This window comes from Pogona vitticeps, chromosome 4 (genome assembly GCF_051106095.1).
Source record: "Pogona vitticeps strain Pit_001003342236 chromosome 4, PviZW2.1, whole genome shotgun sequence".
NCBI lineage: Eukaryota > Metazoa > Chordata > Lepidosauria > Squamata > Agamidae > Pogona > Pogona vitticeps.
The window spans coordinates 121686287-121706269 of record NC_135786.1 but is presented as its reverse complement, the minus strand read 5'-3'; the positions used below and the strand labels follow the sequence as shown (position 1 = coordinate 121706269).

The following is a 19983-nucleotide window of genomic DNA, read 5'->3' as shown; positions in this document are numbered from 1 at the left end:
TTTACATGTTCTCATAAATTCATTCCATGTACATATATATGCAAATGTTTAGACACTGCACAACTAAACGTGTGGTTGTTTCTGGATATAGTATATGAATTTTATACACACTTGGGTATGTGAAAACCAACAGATAATTATATATTAGTCCAGCAAGCACAAATCAGGTCAGTTTACTTAAAATATAATGAATGAAATTATCTAGCATGTCACCTGCATTAACTTCACAGTCAGAATGTGGATAAAATGGCCTGGCAGTTTTCTTTTCGGAAAATGTAAGACCAGAATGCTAGGAGTTCACAATATGTCCAGTTGTACTAGGATAATAGAACACATTCAACAGTATAACTGCTAAGGTCAATGGAAATGGAATGGATGGGGGATGAAAGGGAAGCTAGTGAGGTTTTGTGACTAATGGTACACACACACCCCAACATTTTAAAAATGATCTCCCAAATTTCTATAAAATATCAAAAAAGGCAGTATTGCACTAGGGGCAGGTTTGAGGAAATATAGTCTGTTCTGGTACATAGTTACGCTTATATCACTTCAATGATCTCTGTTCCATCCTACCTTCTGAGCAGTCCGGCCCCTGGTAGCCTTCCTCGCAAGAACAGAGACCCTCTTGACAGAATCCACGCCCACTGCAGGCATTGAGGCATCTCAGCTGCCCACAGTCTTCCCCCACATAGCCCTCCTGGCAGATGCAAGTCCCGTTGGCACATGTCCCTTTCCCAGAGCAGTCCTCAGGGCATCTGATTTCACTGCAGTCCTCTCCAGCAAAGCCCTCTTCACATATGCACTCTCCATCCACGCAGAGTCCTCGGAAGCTGCAGTCAGTTGGACAGCGGGCCTCTGAGCAATCTTCTCCACTATAGTCACTGTCACAGATGCACTGGCCATCGATGCACACACCCCGGCTTGAGCAGCTCATAGGGCAGAGGGGCTCTGAGCAGTTCTTTCCAGCCCAGCCTTCATTACAGATACAGCCACAGGATTCCAGGCTGAAGTTCCCATGGCCACTGCAGTGGGGGAGATAATCCAGCTGTCCTGCAAAGTTAGATGATAATAACAACAAAAACAACAACAACAGCAACATGGCCACAGGCCTTTTTGAGGTGGAGAGGCTTGCATGCTTCAGTGAGGTTGAGAGCTATGCTTAACGGACTCCCAAACCAGACAGGTCTCAGCTGAGAAGCGTGACCAACTGTGTCCACCAACCATGAACTATGATGAGAGGGAATAAACAGAAATCCATATTGGATCGGTCATCGCCCAGGTCAACAAGGACCATGGTTACAGGGTTCAGCAGATCCTGTTGAGGGACCAGGACAGGCTGGTGCAAAGCTACTGGAACAACATAAATGCAAAACTTGGACTCTCACAGAAAATCAAGACATTATGAAATGTTATTATGAGGCAAACCCAAGAGCCCATAGTTTTCAAAAACGAATGGTGGAAATTTGGAAAACACTTAAGCAGTGACATAACTGAACAATGATTAATGGACCAGAGTAGGTTTATCATCTGGAGCAAAGTGTTCTCAGAACTGGAATTGCAAAAACCAGAAATGGTACCAAAATCAACACAGAAGAACAACCGTAATATGGAAGACAAATGGAGGGTAGAAGTAGACACAATAGTGGAAGAAAGCATATCAATAGAGGAACAACTTATGGAACAACCCAGAAATTATGAGTTGACAGAATGGCAAACATCACTGAGGGAAAAAATAGTAACCCATTTTATCCAGAACACAGAAAGACAAAGGCTCCTCAATTTGCGCCAGTTACAAAGTAAACCAGTATAAGATCTACTGAGTGATGCAAATGTAGTCATCAGAACAATCCCAACCAACACACTAAAGGAAGCCATCTCATTTATAGCACAGTGATCATAACAACCATGGAACATGGTTACAAGCTGCAAAAACCCCAGAAAATGTATGGCATTCCAAAATGGAAAATTTGTCTGGAAAGAAAAATAAACAAATTACGTGCAGACATTAGCAACTTAAAACACTTGAAATACTCAAAATTTAAAAATGAAAAAGTAAAAGTCAGACTGCAAAATATATGACCTAGAAAGGAAAACAGTTGTGGAAACTATGGAAGAATTAACAGCTACAGCGAAGAAAATTAAAAGATATGATGGACATTTGAAACAATATAGAGAAAACACACAATTTTGAAATAACCACCAATTGTTCTATACATCATTAAGAGAAAATGCAGAGCAAAAGAAATTAGGCCCATGTAAATATGATGCTCTAAAAAAAATTGGGGGGGGGGAAATATAACAAAAATGCCTCGTGGATTAAAGGCATTTGTAAAAAAACTCAAGGAAAACAAATATAATATTGTAATAACAAATGAAATGATTAAGAAGCAAGTAAAGGCTGTGAAAAACTGGAGTACACCTGGTCCGGATGAGCTGCATGGATTTTGGTTAAAGCATCTAACAAGTCTCCATCAAGGTACAGCAGTGCAATTTAGCCACTTACAGCAAAATTCCACAACTGAAGGCTGGATGACAACAGGCCACACATTTCTGATAAAAGATCAACAAAAGGGCAGCAAACCCAGTAATTATCAACCAATCACATGCCTTAAAACAATGTTCAAGCTCCTCATAGGAGTACTGGCAATATCAATATATAATTACTTAACTGAAAACTCCCTGTACCCAACTGAACAGAAAAGGAACTTTAAAAATTCTAGAGGCAGAAAAGATCAGCTACTTATTGATAAAATGATCCTGAAGAATGCAAAAAGATGAAAAACAAACCTTAACATGGCCTGGATAGACTATAATAAGGCATTTGACTCATTGCCACACAGCTGGATTAACACCTGCCTAAAAATATTTGGGATATAGTATAAACACTTCTTCAAGAGAAGTTCCTCAAGAAAAACATGGAAAACTGTCTTAATGGCCCATAATGAAGAAACTGGGTAAGTTAGCATCAAAAGAGGAATATTTCAGGGGATTCTTTATCACAACTGCTGTTTAACATCTCAAAAATCCCCATGTCAATAAGTTTAAATAAAACTGGATTGGGCTACCATATTTCAGAAGAAACAGAAAAAAATCAATCATCTCTATACATGGATGACCTAAAACTATATGGTAAACGTTCCACAGAGATGGTATCACTGCTAAACACCATTCAAATATTTAATGAAGATATTCAAATGAAATTTGGAATTGACAAATGTGCAGCTCTGTCTATATTATATACTGTGGAAGATCCAAAAACTAGATGGAATAGAATTAAAAATAGCAATATTATAAAATCACTCTCAAGTGATGAAAATTATAAATACCTTGGAATACTAGAATCAAATAACATTGTGCACACAAAAGTTAAAGAACTGATAGAAAGGGAATATATCAAAAGACTGTGGTAAATCTTAAAATCAAAATTAAATGGTGGGAATATGATGAAAGTCATAAGCACATGGGCAGTTCCAGTAATTAGATACCCAGCTCGAATAATAGATTGGAGCCAAAATGAATCAGAAGAACTGGATCAGAAAACCCGGAAATGAATGAACATGCATCATGCACTATATCTAAACTGGGATGTGGACACATTGTATTTATCACAAAAAAATGAAGGCCATGGATTACTGCAAATACAGCAGGCAGTAGAAGAGGAAAAAAGAAGCTGAAATGATTACCGTATTTTTCGCACTATAAGACACACTTTTTTCCACAAACAGGGGGGTGGAAAGTCTGTGCGTCTTATGGAAAGAAGAAAACAGATTATTTTTTCCTGTTTTCTTCTCCTAAAAATTTGGTCCATCTTATAGAGAGGTGCGTTTTATGGAGCGAAAAATACGGTATATTAGTAAAAGTAGAGAATTACTGAAAGTGGTGAAAATGGAGAATATTATGAAAACAACGGAAACAAAGGATCAATATAAGAAACAACAATTTGAAAATAAATTAAACAGCTGGAAAAATAAACCACTGTATAGACAACTCCTGAGAAATATTGATGGAAAGCAGGATCACAATTCAACATGGGCATGGCTAAAACTGGGGACCCTTAAGAAAGAAACTGAAGACTTGATTTTTGCTACACCGAAACAAGCACTTGAAAGCAATGTGATGAAAGCTAAGATCCAAGGAATTCGTGCTAACAGGAAATGTTGACTGTGCCAAAAAAAGAGATGAAACTGTGTCACACCTCATCTGTGAATGTCCAAAGATTGCACAGTTTTCAAAATTAGACATGATAGAGTGCCAAAATTAGTGCATTGGTCATTATGCAGAAAATATAACTTGCCAGTCTCCAAAACTCCATGGGCAGAGAAGGTGTCAGAAAATGAGGAAGTCAAGATCTTGTGGGATTTCTGGATCAAAACTGACAGACACCTTAAACACAACACACCAGACACAGTAGTAATAGAACAAAGAAAGGTCTGGATTATTGACATTGAAATTCCAGAGGATGCCAGAGTTGAAAATAAAGAATTGGAAAGACTAACAAAATACAGAGACCTGGCAATTGAAACATCTTGCTTGTGGATGAAACATACTTCACTGGTCCCTGTAGTCATCAGGGTTTTGGGAACAATATCAAGAAATTTTACACAGTATTATAAGCAGTGGCAGATCTCAGAAATAACACCATCAGAGTTACAAAAAATGGCAATATTAGGAACAGCATGCATGCTGCACCACTATTTAACAGATACTTAGGTTTTTGGTTAAAACTTGTATCTGTTATATTATACCAGTCAATGTTTTTTTATAATTTTGATTGACTGTGCCTGGTGTTTTATAACAGCATCAGCATCAGCATCAAAAGAGGAATATTTCAAGGGAATTCTTTGTCACAACTGCTGTTTAATGTCTCACTTATCCCCATGTCAATAATTTTAAACAAAACTGGATTGGGCTACCATATTTCAAAACAAAGAGGAAAAATCAATAATAATAGTACTTTGCACACTTGGACTTTATCTGAGGAATCCTAATCATAGCCCCAAATGTTAGTCGGATTATTCCCATATTGGAGATGGAGTGTACCGGGCTGGCACACTAGACAACTGCCAGGACCCCAACACCGGTGATGCCCCCCCACCCCCATTTATTTCTTGACCCATTAATATGAGTGGTGCTGTGTGGGCAGGCTCAGCCATTTAGATTCCTCACAATGCTTGCAGTTGCTCTGAACCACTCTGGCCAATGGAAAGGCCATCGACACTCAGATGCATGGCATTGCTCAAAACAATGCTTGGAGCACGGTTGCTGCCTCCCAATCCTTTATGTACGAAGAGCCCTGCACATGTCATTTTCCTCATTTGGCTGAATAGCTCAACAATTTAGGTACGTATCTGGCTTAGGAGGCAGAGGCCAAACAGGACGGAAAACCTACAACAACCATTGAAGAAGGAGTATCTTTTGTTGAAGATTGAACCTAGAGCTATTTAGAACTAGGGTGTTTCTTTCTACCATTTGGGAAAAGCTAAGACTCACTTGTTGTTTTAATGGACATGAATGTTTCTGTACTTCCCTCTTAAAAATCACCCAAACAGTCTCTGAAGGCCATCCCTACAGGTCCCAATTAAAGGTCAGCAAAATAGATTTTATGAAAAGCAATCCCTTCACTTTTGGCTCAACTTTAAATACAGAAAAGCACATGTTTAAATAATAAAACAGGGAAGAAACATATTAAAGTATAGGTAAGAAACTAAAAAAGAATGTTAAGTTGGATAAATGGAAATTATCTGTGTGAGCTATAGTTGAGAATCCAGATTCTTATGGAGGGTTGATGGCCTGTCTGTGCTCAAAATTTTTCAAAATGAGTTTGCATAACTTCCAGCATTTTTGAGATGAACATAGAGACACTCTTTTCTGCTTCTGTAACACACTTTTTTCCACCCTAGGGATCTCTGCTCTTATCTTTCTACCATATAGATTATATATCGTTTATATAGTATATATATATCCCTATCGTGTATCTTTATGTTGTAAGCCGCCTAGAGTGGTCTTAACTGACTAGATAGGCGGGATATACAGTAAATAAAATAAATACAATAAATAATAAAAATAAAAAAAACAATTTTGTACCACAACAGCATGCCCTGCATTGGCTTTTTAAAAACAGAATGTGTATGCTTGCCATTATAGTCTTTTTAAAAAAATAATTCAAGATGCTGATCAGAATATATAATTTCATAGACGGCAATCTGGCTGTATTTGTGAGATAACTGTAACTCAAAACACAACATTTATTACTTGGGCAGGCAATTGGCATATGCATCTGTTAAACTGAGGTTAATGGTCTGCATTCACTAGCAATCTTTAAATGCAGTACATAATTTCCAGAAAAGGCACATTTTGGATGGGGGTGAGGACAGTCAGTTACAATAACTGTCCTTAGGATACAGGCACAGATAGAATCATGAGTCTGCCAAATTTCAGTCCACTTTTGACCTGGTCAAAGTTATTATCCGAGCTTTTTGCCAACTAAGAAAGCTGGTCATGATGAAATACAGCAAATGGCTTATCAGGCTTCTGGTGGATCTCAAAGATCATCTCAGTGTAGAAAAGGAACTAATGCTGGACAAAACTTCCTACCCCATTATACAATTTTGAAACAAAACAGGAAGGATGGTTGATTTTGGGCATAATGGACAGAATTTTCGTGGACTTTTATGTCTGTACAAGAAGAATCATGGAAGTGGAAAACTACTAATGGATGACGTGCTGGTCCATGTGTCCAGTGATATGCCCACATCTCATCAATTAGCCCCAATCAGCTGGGGCAACTTCTGTTCTTCCTCTTGCATGCATGTAAAACTCCAGCCTAGTTTTGCCCACTATTTGTCCAAGTTAATGTAGTACTACACTATGGTATTGTATTTCCCTAGCCAATTTTTATCGGAGGAATTTTTGCTTAATTCTTTTTTAGTTAGCAGAGCATAAAGTACAAAAAACAAACAGCTGCAGCACAAGGGAAACACAACAAAGAATAACTAAAAGTCCCAGCTTCCACTCAACCCCTTTGTTCTCTCAATGACTAGCCCTTTGTATATAAAAATCACTCTACAATTAGCTTAAGTAGAAGAACATCTTTACTTATAGTCAATCATCAGTTACAATCAGATGAAAGAATGAAAGAAAAAAGAAATTGCGGCCTCAACTATGTGTGAGCCTCAGTGCACCTTTGTAGCCACATGGTAGGAGGTTAGGAGCAGAAGAAGCAACAAACAATAGAAACCAACAGACAGGAAGAGGGAGTGGGGGCTTGCCTCAAGCTAAGGAAAAGGATTTTGTTAACTGATTAATGGCAAGGCACATTTATGTTAGGATGTGAAGCCTCCTTCCTCCCACTGAAACCCAGTATAAGCATGCATGCAAAATTTTTAATTTTTCCAACAGTTTTTAGTAGGTGTGCTTCCTCCACTTCGCTTTGAATAAGAGGTCTATAGTGCTGTTGGGGCACATCAAATGGCAGTTTTAGGAGGAGATTATGGTAAAGAGCTATTTAATTCTTTCCCACTCTCTTGAAATTGCCCACTGTGACAGCTTCAATGAAATTGTCTATTATTGGTTGTCAAGCCTGAAGCTGAGTACTACACTGCTATTTTTATCTATATATTTTCTTTGGGAGGGGTGAAAATTCTTGAGAACAGGAATGGTGAAGGTACTCTTGCTTTCTGATGACCCTCCCCATGTGTTGTAGACAGGGGAGATTTTCTACTTTACTGCATTCATACCCCGACCTCCAGGGGTCTCTTATACATTGCTAGAGGCTCAAGCAGTCCAGCTACTTTCCCTTCCATCTCCCTCCACATTTCACATTCACCCTCAACATACTATGGTTTAACTACACAACGTTCTGTTGCTTCTAAATGTTCACAGCTCCTTTGGTTTTAAATTTCTTGTAGATTAGGAGAAATAGATCATATGTTTGTGTAATGAGGTCTTGCTAAGCACATATAACCCCCACCTCCTTTTTCATTGCTCTCATGTGGCTTCCGAGTTGATACCAAGCAGGTTCATTCAAGGTTCCAACGACAGTCTCTCTACCACCACACCGCTTGCCTGCCTGCCCACCTGAGCCCGTCCCCCAGGTCCACTATACCATCTCTCTGCCTCTTTCTGTCCCACTCAGGGCACAAGCGAAACTCTCTGCCTCTTTCTGCCCCACTCAGAGCAGAAACTGAACTCAGTGACACCACTGGCTGATTTCCATGTGGCTGCAAAGCTTATAGAGGTGTGTCAGAGGAAGCATCTCTGTGAATTTGGTGTCTGGGGGGCTGTTTTATAGCATTTTAAAATAAAGATGAATTGACAAATCAATTTGTCAGAAAAAATATCTTAAATCTGTGATATATTGACTTGATGAATTACTAATCATGATGAATCACAATTTTTTTTCTATTCGTGCCCATCTGTAGTGTAATAGTGTGTGTGAGAGAGACTAGATGGAAGGGAGATGGTATTTTCAATATGGACAAGAGGAACAGAGGAGTGAAGGGGCAGAATTAGTGTGCTTATCCAACTTCTCTCTGTAACAAAATGCATATAACCTTACTGTGGGTCCTGCAGTTTTTATACTGTAGTGTTAGAATCTGCAGGAGAGGCCATCTGCTTTCCAGAGGGGGAAAGGAGCCCATTATGCGTCCTTGTTCTTATTATGCAGTTAGAAGCTCTAAGGTCTTAACTGAATGTTCTTGTTAAATAAACAGCTGTTATTTTCTAGCTACCTGTGGTCTATTCCTAGAGGAAACCCAACACATTCCTTGCCTGTAAACCTTACCTATGAGGGAGAACACCTGAATAGGCCTAAAGATGCAGGACAACCTGAGCAGGAGTCTTTGAAGGTGACAGGGAGTGTGGGTTAGGGGATATGTCCAGCGCTCCACCTTGCCCGGTAATCCTTGACTTCTTTCAGCCTGTGATGCCAGATCTGATGGACAAAGTGCTTGGTCGCTATTGGGCCTCCTCCTCCTCCTTTGACCCTTGCCTGGTCTGGCTAATTGAAGCAGCCAGGCCAGTAACAACAGAATGGGCCACTGCAATAATTAATGGGTCTCTCCAGGAGACACTCATTAGGCCCATTAGGAAGAAACCAAATTTGGTGGCAGATGACATTGGAAATTACAGGCCCGTTGCCAATGTTTCCTTCCTAAGAAAAGTGGTGGAGAGGGTGGTGGCAGACCAGCTACAGGCATTCTTGGATGAAACCAATGCCCAGGACCCATTTCAGTCGGGCTTCAGGTACGGAAACGGCACTGGTCGCACTGTTGGATGACCTATTGAGGGAGACCGATGGGGGCAATATGTCCTTGTTGGTCCTCCCTGACATCTCAGCCGCCTTCAATACCATTGACCACGGTATCCTCCTGGGGAGGCTCTCTGAGCTGGGAATCGCTAGACTGGCACCTTCTTGGAGGACCGTCCCCAGAGAGTACAGCTTGGCGAGAATGTTTCGGCCCCATGGAACCTCAATTGTGGGGTTCCGCAGGGGTCAATCATCTATCCAATGCTGTTTAACATCTAAAGCGTGCTGCTTATATATCTACGAGGCACTGGGAGGGGTCATCAGGGGGTGTGGGGCATCCTGTCATCAGTATGCTGATGACACACAGCTCTACATCTCCTTTTACCTAATTCAGTGGATGCCGTTCTGTCCCTCCGGCTCTGCCTGGAGACTATACTGGAATGGATGCAGTTGAATGGGTTGAGGCTGAACCCAGACAAGACGGAGGTCTTGAGGGTGGGTGGTCCTTCCATCAGCAGTTTGGGTGACTCCCTCTCTTTTGGGGGTTCGACCCTCAGTGCAAAGAGCGAGGTTCGCAGCTGGGGATACTTCTGGACCCGGCGCTTACCATGGAAAACCAGGTAGCGTCCATGGTCCATTCCACCTATTTTCACCTATGACGGATTGCCCAGCTGCGACCATATCTTGATGGGGGGCCCCTCACTACTTTTGTCCATGCGCTCGTAATCTCGAGATTAAACCATTGTAACGCACTCTACATGGGGGCTGCCTTTGGGATTGATGCGGAAACTTCAAATGGTGCAAAATGCGGCAGCCAGGCTCCTTAGTGGGATGAGGAAATATCAGCATATCTCCCCCACCCTGGCTGTTTTGCACTGGTTGCCCATTCGTTTCTGCATTGATTTCAAAGTATAAATGATGACGTATAAAGCCCTAAACGGTTTGGGACCTCGATATCTGGCAGATCGCCTTCTCCCACCCGTGTCTACCCGAATCACTCGACAAAGCCAGGCTGAGGGGCCTAACGCCGAGAGAAGTCCGGAAGGAAAGAACAAGAAACCGGGCCTTCTCGGCAGTGGCTCCTCGGCTGTGGAATACTCTCTGAATGGAAATCCGCCTGGCTCTCTCGCTGGGTGTTTTAAAAACCCATTTAAAAACTTGGCTCTTTAGGCAGGCCTTCCCTCCAGTCAATTAATTGATCTTTGTTCTCAATTATTCCATCTTGATAATTTATGTATGTATCAGTTAGTGGGTTTTAATCATTATGTATGTTATGTTATTTTATTGTATTTTATCTCTCATGTAAGCCACCCCGAGTAGACTTTGTCTAGAGGGGCGGGGTATAAGTCCAAATAAAGTAAAGTAAAAGTAAAGTACTCAAAAGACAGTCATGTTTATTGATTTGCTGACTGTGGGACAAAACAGCAGTGAGTGTGATCGTTGCAGTAGTGGCAACAATTTGCTTTGGAGGCATTCTCTCTTTACTTGCTTATTTTTATTTTTTTACAAAGTAGAGTGCAGTGGCTGCGTCAGGAGTTAGATGCTGGATTGTAGAGGGCAACAACAGTTTGATTGGCTGTTTTTATTTTAAAGGTTAGATGTGCTCACAGGGTGACAAAATGTGTTCCTGTGTTTTTCCCCTAGTGATGTCCCTGCTCCCTCTGCATACACTGCCTGGAACCCTCTTGGTGCTGCTCTGTGCATATAAGGCTGTTGACATCATTGGCCACAGCCTTTTATCTTGAATGAAAATCTTCCCATTTCTCCCCTTAGGATCTGAGGCCCCCTAGGGATCCATTTCAACCTGGGGAAGCCATTGGTGGCCTTGGAATGTGGGGAGGAAGGCTTAAATGTCCAAAACATGCCAATCCCAGTCCCAGTGGTGGGAGTCCTTAATGTCTGAAAATCAGAACCACCAATCTGATTGGTCCCAAATAAGGCCATTTGATCTAGTAATATAAATTCTCACTTGCCTTGTTTTTGCACACATTTTTCCCTCCATACCTGCAAGACAGTGAGATATTTTTTCACTCGTCTTCGCAAGAGTTCTTACATCATTGGGCCCAATTTTTGTGCAAGATTAAATTACATGAAAATGTGATAGTTGCTATCTGGTTGCATGGATTTTTTTTAAAAATAGAAACATCTGATGAGTTATCTGGAAGTTGAGTCATGGCAACTGGACTTCTTTCTTGTTAGGTTGAAATGTTTAGTGACTCATCCAAGTAGCTTCTTCAGTCCGAAGAGTGGGGGAAGGGGAAGCACTCATTGTCTAATTCTTATGCTAAGAGAAGACATCTCTTGAAATAATTTATTTCCTGACCTTCTGTGATAGGATTGTGTCCTCTTGTTAAGAATGAGCAATTTTGTAAGAATTCTTCACATCTCTACATCCATACCCACCACTTTCCAGAGGCAAGGGATAAGGTGGAAGGTCTGGATTCTGCAGCTGGAAACCGACTGTACATGAACAGTCCGCCAACACAGCAAGGTTTTGCATTTCATGAGAACTTAGATGCCTTCACATGTAGAGCAGGCTTTCTCAGTCAGTCCCCCCTTCTCCTCCAGCTTAGAGAAGCTTACAGGAGGTGAATAGAGGGAACAGAAAATATGTCCCTGCTGTGCTTTCATATGATTTGTAATAAGGAACACGAGGATGGGTGGTTTGATTTACAGTTTTCTTCAGGTCTTTCCATTCTTTAAAAGATTTTACACATCTTTTAATTCCTCAATAGCTGGAACACCCCTGGTTAGTTTAATCAGCAGTCAGAATGTCAATCTATTCAGGGTGCCATAGATATGGTGCAATCTCTTACCACTGCCAAATGCTTCCTGCTCTTGTATAGTCATTGTTACTTTTGCTACATTTTTAGCTTCCAGTTATTACTTTCTCCGGTGAATAGAATGGGAGACAATAGAGTGTGGCCAAACAATCAATTTGTAACAAATACTCGGCTCAGTTTTCTTATTCTGCATTCCTAACCCACCTTAAATTAGCTGAAACAGTCTGTTTAGTCATTAGATTGACCCCCCAAAGCCAGCATGGCATGGTACTTATGTGAAAGGGGCTTGGCAATAGGCAGCAACAAACTAGCATTGCTTTGCACACTGACCTTCTCCAAATAAACAAGGATGGACCTAATTTTGACATTCCTCTGTGATTTATGGATTAATTTAACCTTTAGGAGATGCCATGAGAAAAGGGGTTTTATAAATCTGACTCTTGGCTTTCTGCTGGGTCACAGCATAAATGGGAAGAAAATGACAAAGAAAAATAAGAGAAGAGATGCCACAAATGACAGATAACAGTGGCCAAAAATCCTGTTGTGTAAGTTATGCCTGTGGAAGAGTGATGACATCACCAGCTGGGGTAATTTTTAGTAATTAAATACCTCCTCCTCCCTCCTACAGCCTGTCTGAGTCATAAACAATCTGTTTAATTGCATGGAATCTGTGGGAGCTGTAAGATGGAAAGGGAAAGCTTTTAATTAAGATCAGAGGTCTCCAAACTACACCCCACGGGCCACATTTGGCCCACCTTGCCAATTTATTTGGGCTGCTCCCTTCAGCCCATGCACGAGTGTGGGAGCGGGGGTGCATGCGTGTTTGTGGGCAGATGGGTATCCCTGTGTTTGAGTGGGTTGTGGGGGGAGCGTGCATGCGTCCATGAAGGATGTGTGTGGTTGGTCATGTGGGCATGCAGGCATCCATGTTGGTGTCCGCGTGGGCATGCGTGAGGGCGGGTGTGTGTGTGCACGTGCATGGCAGGTGTCTGTGTGTGCAAGGGGGTGCATGCATGTCGCCACGCATACACACACACACACACACATGTTCCTTTGGCCCTCAAAAATGTTGAAAATATACAATGTGGCCCTCATGCTCAAAAGTTTGGAGACCCCTGTGCTAGATGATGCTACTTGAAGTGGTAAGGAAAACCTTTCTCCTTCTGTCCCATAGCTCCTATGCATCCATGCAATAAAATGGATTACTTGCGAGTTGGACAAGCTGTGCAATCGAAGGGGAAAGTCTTCTAATAAAATTTTCCCCCTGCAAGTGATGTCATCAGCTTTCCCAGGTAATCACACATAGCAGGATTTTGCCCAGTGAGTCTATTCCAGTTATAATTAAAAACTAATGTAGGCTGTAGGCCCACAAAGTTTTGGAGAACACTGATAAAAGCCATTTCCTGTACATTTGGAAAATCTGTGGGAGAATTCTGTCTATTCAAGCCCTTTTAAAAAAGCCTTCATGTTTTTTCAGCTCCATTTGACATGCCTTAGTTGCTAGCAAGACTTCAAGATATCAGTTACTACCTGTAGCAGCACTGTCTTGACAGCAGCTGGAGCTGCATTGGACCCGGAGTATAGACACCTCCCTCTCCAGCATCTCAATTCTGCTCAGCAGCTCCTGTATGTCCCGGGAAGAGGCGACACACTTGCAAGTCTGTTTGGGGAGGTTTATTCTGTGTGTGAAGGTGACCTGGCTCTCACTGTCTGAGGTCTGCTCTGTGTATTCCGTCATCCGATCATCTTCTGAACTTGCCTCTGGGTCAGATGATGCCTCTAGGGAAGTTGAGCAAAGACTGTCCAGAGGCACATTAATGTTATATATATGGCTGAAGACCATGGGTTGCTCTTTCATAGGTGACGTGTAGTTGGCAAAGTTGCCTTCCTCCTCAGCCACCTGCCTTTTGACTCTCTCTGTCATCACCTCCAGGTTGCATTCAAAAGGTCTAAAGACAGATCCCAGCAGCATTAAGTGGAGACCAACCAGAATATTCCTTAGAACTCCATTGTCACCATTGGCCCCCATGTTCTTGAGGACAAGAAACTTCTGTGCCTGCCTTAGAAAGCAGAGTTCTGGGAGTACCTGAAACAAAAGATAAAAGCAGGAAGTATATTTATGATTTAGGGATATCAATCAATCAATAGTTTATTTACAGTCCTTAGACCAGTCACATAAATATAAAACCTTATAAAACCTTAAAATTTCTAACATTCAGTATTCCATTAGAACATGTTGGCATACATACAACTGGGAACGGCAATCTAATTGGTATTTAACTTCCGAAATCGAAGAATTGCTACACAGAACCTTGCAACCCGACAGGTGATCTGGACATCAACATCTGAGAGAAGGAACTCTAGCCTATTTCCCTCTGAACGTCCTGGCAATCTATCTATTAAGGGGGTTATAGTCTCTTTTCGCACTGCTTCATACAATGGGCAGGTGAAGAACATGTGCTGTATGGTCTCGATTTCCCTCAGGTGGCAGGAGCATAACCTTTCAGCAAAAGGGGTATTTTTATACTTCCCTTCTAGTACAGCAGAGGGGAGGGCCAAACACCTTGCCAGAGTAAAGGCTCTTCTAATTCCTTTAATTTCCAAAGATGTTAAGTATTTGGCCGGTACCATACAATTTTTGATGTAAGTCCGTGCTGCCATATTTTGGATGCTAGAAAGGTCTGTTTGGTATTCATTGTCTTCTATTCTTTGTTTAACTATTTGTTTTGCCTGCTCTATTCCAGAGGATATCAGTGCCTGAGGTGAGAGGCCAATTTTCCCCAAGTAGCCCTGGACCGATTTAACCCACTTAGATTGATAGTTATCTTTAAATAATAAGGAAAATAGGCCTTCTGGATTTAACTGTCCCTTTAGCCACATATATATAGATTGAATTCTAATCCAGGCTTCTACTTTAAGGCATCCTGTTTCTAGCCTTATCCTTGCATTTGACACGCATCTTGGGACCTGGAGTATAGTTCTTAAGAATTTGGATTGGACTATTTCTTGTGGTGCGAAGTGAGAACTGGGTGGCCCCATGAATGAGCCGTACAGCAGCTGGGCTAATGCCTTTGCTCTATACAATTTGAGGGCTGCCGGTATGAAGGACCCTCCTTGGGAGAGATGGAATTTTACTATACTATTTGCCGATCTTTCTCCCTGATCAGCCACAAATTTACTATGCTGAAGCCTAGATCCTGAGGCCTGTAATACTACCCCCAGATATTTGAAGCTGTTCACCTGCTCAATACTGTGTCCATTTATTTGCCATGACCTACTCTTGGGTCTCTGTCCAAAGGCGACTATCTTGGTCTTCTGATAGTTAATCGTTAATGATTTATATTCACAGTATGAGGCAAGCTTCTTAAGTGCCCTCCTCAGCCCTATGGGGGTTCTGGATAGAATTACTGTATCATCAGCATAGAGTAAGGCTGGCACTGTTCTATCTGTAAGTTTAGGTGAATGGAGATCGGCGGTGTTAAGCCAGCTTGATAAGTCGTTTATGTAAAATATGAATAATGCTGGTGCCAGCAGGCAGCCTTGCCTAACACCTCTGTGCGTTTGCACAGATTCCGTGAGGTGTCCCTGTCTGCTGCACCTGACTCTCAGGTATGTTTCTTCATGTAGGGCCCTGATTAGATATAGAAGTCTTTTGTCTATAGATGAGTTTGATAGATTGTCCCAGAGGTGTGTTCTCGATATAGAATCGAATGCTGATTTAAAGTCCACAAAGGCAGCATAGAGTGATGTTACTCCTTTGGCTGAGTATTTCTCTATAAGATGCTGTATAATTAGGCATTGTTCTATTGTGGATCTCCCTGGCTGAAAGCCTGCTTGTTCTGCCCCAATGATATTTTCTACTTCGAGCCACTCCAGGAGTTTGTCTAGGAGGTGCCTTGCATATAGTTTGCTTATAATATTCAGCAAACTTATTGGCCTGTAGTTGGCTGGATCCTCCCTTTTCCCTTTCTTATAAAATGGGACCACTGTGGCCGTTTTCCATGATATCGGGATTTGGCCTGTGTCATTAGTATGGGTGAAGAGAGGTGCTAGAAAAGAGCCCCACCATGTCTTGTTTTCTTTTAGGAGTTCTGGTGGGATGCCATCAAGGCCTGGGGCTTTTCCATTTTTTAACTGATCTATATGAGCTATTATTTCGCCTGGGGTCACCGGGGGCCATTTGGGAGTGCTTCCAAGCATTACTGGAGAAGGGGGTACAATAACATCCTCATACATACTTGTAAAGTGGGATACCCATTTATCTGGTGGAATACAAGAAGATAATGGGTGTTTGGGCTCTGATAGTCTGCCTGAGATTAGTTTCCAGAAAAGGGATGGATTTTTGGCTTTTGCTGCTTCAATCACCTTCCTCCATAGTTCTCTCGTGTGTTCTCTTTTACTGTGATGTATCTGCTGTTTGTATTCTTTCTTATGTACCAGTAGTTTTAGGAGGACCTCTTTTTTGACATGGTCTTCTGCTCTCAGGTATTCCTGGTATGTCTGATTAACTAATTGTTTTGCTGCCTTACAGCTTTGGTTGAACCAAGGTTTGGACCGGTTATATGAATTCTGAAGGTTTCTGCTATATGAGTGGACGAGATGTGGCTGTAATTGTTGTAGGAGAGTTTCATATTTATCTATGGGATTCCAGTGGACTGTCTGGCTTCCTACTGGATTAAGGGCATCAATCAAATTTTTCGAAGTTAAAAGTTGTTTTAAATTTTGTGCCAGTTTAGGTGACCATCTTACTCGGCAGCCCACTCTTTCTAGTGCTGTAATTTCAGTATGATATCTTGGTTCTGTGTCTAAATCTCTGACGTTTAGGTGGAAACTTAGATGTAGGGGGAAATGATCCCCCTCCATGTAAGGAAGTACTTGGAGAGTTTTGACCATGGAAAGGAGCCCCCTGCACACCAGGATGTAGTCAATTGTACTAGCTTTAGTTGCTGCCATAAATGTATATTTTCCTGGAGTATCACCTGTGATTGTGCCATTTAAAACTGAGAGGCCCAGTCTGTAGGCAAATTTGTACAGACAGGCCCCGGCATAATTTGCATGTTGGTCCTTAGATGCCCTCTCCTGATTCAGGGTCCCCACATTATCATTTCTTATGTTGGCTATCATCTTAAATTTGGTTCCCAGATAGTCATCATCTGGTCCCATACGGGCGTTTAGATCCCCACCAGTCAGGACCAGAGCATCCGGATGTTCCATGATAAGCTCTCTTACATAGTTTTCAAGGTCTGTCCAGTTTCCTTCTGTTTCAGCTTTTCTGGATGTGGGAGGTAAGTATATGTTAATAATCAATAGGGTTTTCATACTTCCTGTAAGTACTACTGCCATGGCCAGCTGTCTCAGGGGGGGTTTCATCGTAGATTTCACTTTCAGAGCCGTTGATACCAGGATGCTCAGTCCCCCCTTCAGTCTCCCCGGTCCGCGCCCTGGGATTGCCTTTACCATGAAAGAGTTGAAACCATCTAGAATTATATCTTTGTCAGACCAAGTTTCTTGCAAAAGAATGATGTCATATTTGCTACGAAAGAAAGGAGTATCATGGGTTTGGGAGATACATCTGGTCCAACCTGCCACATTCCATGATAAAAGTTCAATTTTAGATGCAGATGTTTGGTTGCTTTCTGGGGCACACCGTGATTCTTGAGTGTCTGGTGCCTCATTTCGCTCCTGAATGTTCAGTTGTTCTGCCTTTGGGGTCATTTCCCCTCTTGTGGCAGAGAGCATTTTAATGGGGTTCCCTTCCTTGTATAACGTTAGCTTCTCCAGAGCAGGCAGGGATACATCTGATGACTGACATCCTCTGTAGGTGAGGGGAGCAACTGGTGTGGGAAAAGGATAATCTTTACGGGCCCAGTCTTTGTTGTTTTGATTTCTTTGTGTCTCTCTGCTAAAGGGATATCTTTCAGCTCTACCCAGGTAGGTAGTCGTTGTTGTGTTTGGAACTGTGGTATCTTTGTGGAGTTGGACTTTTTGTTTGTTTTCCCCCCATGCAATATTCCTGGACAAAGGCTTCTTAAGATGTTTATATTTTTTGCCTTCCAGTAGTCAGTTCTGGGGATAAGCTACTAAAGGGGCATATCTATTGCCCATATGCCACTCAGAGGTGGAGTCGGAAATAGTTCCCATTGAGCAGGCTGGATGTAACTTCTCTTTGTATGGATGGTATATTCTATTTTTTCTGGAGGATGTAATACCTTTTGAAAGATGCCTTGGCCTTGAGAGCATTTTCACCTGATTACTCTGGTTTTTGATTTTGCTTGTAAGATCACGAGGCTTGTTAATTGGGATATTGTTTGGGAAGGTTGCAACATTGATCTGCGTTTCCTTTCCTCTGCCATCTGATTTGGTTTTGGAAGGTGATCTGTTGTAAATGGTGGAGGCTTCAGCCCTATCTCTGTACGGGTCATAGCTAGGTTTTTCGGCTGTTATCTTCCTTATGGAAGCGGCTGTGGGGCCATCTCTTTGTTCTGGAACCTGAATTTCTCTGGATGTATTTGTTAGTTTGTAGGTGTCCAATTTTGTGATCGGTCTTAGGTTGATATTTGAGTAAGTTGTATGTATTCCCCATTTGAAAGATACTGCTATTTTTTCAAACTTGTACAACAGGCTCCAAAAATGATGGGCCTGTTCACTATTGGCGAAGATCAAGTGCACCCTGCCTCTTAGTTGCCCGGGCTTGCTGGGATAGATGCAGTAACATTTTGTGTTCATTTGAGCATCCCAATCCTTGCCCAGAATTTCTGTTATTGTCCGCAATACTTCTGAGTTGGAGGCCCAGGTGCCATTTGGTTTTCTTAGTGGCCAGTTGTAGATGGTGATGTGGTTCACAGGCTTGAGTGATGGGCTTTCAGCAGGGGTGGACCCTTCACTGTCTGAGGTTGCTGACCATTGGGGTTTTTTAATCTGTATATTTTCCTTGCATGTTGTCACAGCAAGTGGATGCTGGGGATAGGGTTCTTCTGGGGTGTTTCCCCACCATTCGTCTATGGTTATTAGCTCTAGATTAGAGGATGTTAGGTCAGGTCCCTCTGTGTCCTCTGTGTCCTCATTTCGCTCATATGGATCAGCCCAGGCCTTTGGGGTCTTCCCAGAGATGGGCATTCGGTCCTGAGTTGCTTTTTCTGATAACTGTGGGTAACTCTGACCTTTAAAGGCTAGGGAGTTATCTTTGTGTGTTTGATCTTTTGTACCCAGCTCCTTTTTTGCCTGAAGTCCTCTCTGTTCAGTATTCTGAGGGTTTGAGGGGGGTGCTGCTTTTAAAATCCCCAACTTTATCATGTCAGCAATGCATTGTAGTATTGCTTTAGTATCAGCGATTTCTTTCTTTAGATCATGCAGATTATTGAAAATTGTCTGGTTGGATTTAGCTGAGAGGAGACACTGATCACGTAGTTGGGTGTAAATAATCCTAGTTTGTTCACTCTCGGGCCCTTGAGCATCTTGGGGGCCTACTGTTCCTTCCATATGGTTCTCCTTAGGCCCAGGTGTTGATAGATTTAAGTATTTATAGAATGATTCCATAGAGGCAGAGAGAGCCTTCTCTAGGAGTTCTGGGTCCAGAGACCAATTGCCAATTTCTCCTCCGGAGTGCGGAGTTCCGACTGCAGCCCCCTGATATGTCTCTCCATTACTTATGCCTACATTGTCCGTAGTAAGTGGGGTACTTGATGTAAATTCCCTCAGCGGCCTTTGATTATAGGAGGGTACATGTTCACGTTGATCTGAGACCACACAGAAGTCTGCTATAGATTTCTGATTTCGCTTTTTGGGAGCCTTTTTTAACTTGCCATAGGTTTTTTTGGTCCTAGTGGTGACCATAGTTATACTCCACAAATTAAGCTTATTTAGTGTCCCCTTCTACTTCTGCAGGTGCAAACTACCACTCAAAGGGAGAAGAATGTGGGTTTCACAGTTACGGTCAGTAGTAGCTGTATAAAA

At 42.0% G+C, this 19983-nt stretch overlaps 1 protein-coding gene across 10 annotated transcripts in view; it reads right to left on the bottom strand.

Moving 5' to 3' along the window:
- The window catches only part of TNR (tenascin R), a 618967-nt gene that overhangs the window by 129339 nt on the left and 469645 nt on the right, over positions 1–19983 (bottom strand). For 8 of the 10 annotated variants that reach the window (XM_072998215.2, XM_072998216.2, XM_072998217.2 and 5 more), the window contains 2 exons: positions 13561–14116; positions 574–1050 (listed from right to left, as the gene is read on the bottom strand). In XM_072998215.2, the coding sequence (XP_072854316.2) occupies positions 574–1050; positions 13561–14059 (976 nt within the window). In that variant the 5' untranslated portion in view covers positions 14060–14116. The remainder of the gene's footprint in view (positions 1–573; positions 1051–13560; positions 14117–19983) is intronic. The other 2 variants (XM_078392397.1, XM_078392399.1) reach the window with 1 other exon arrangement.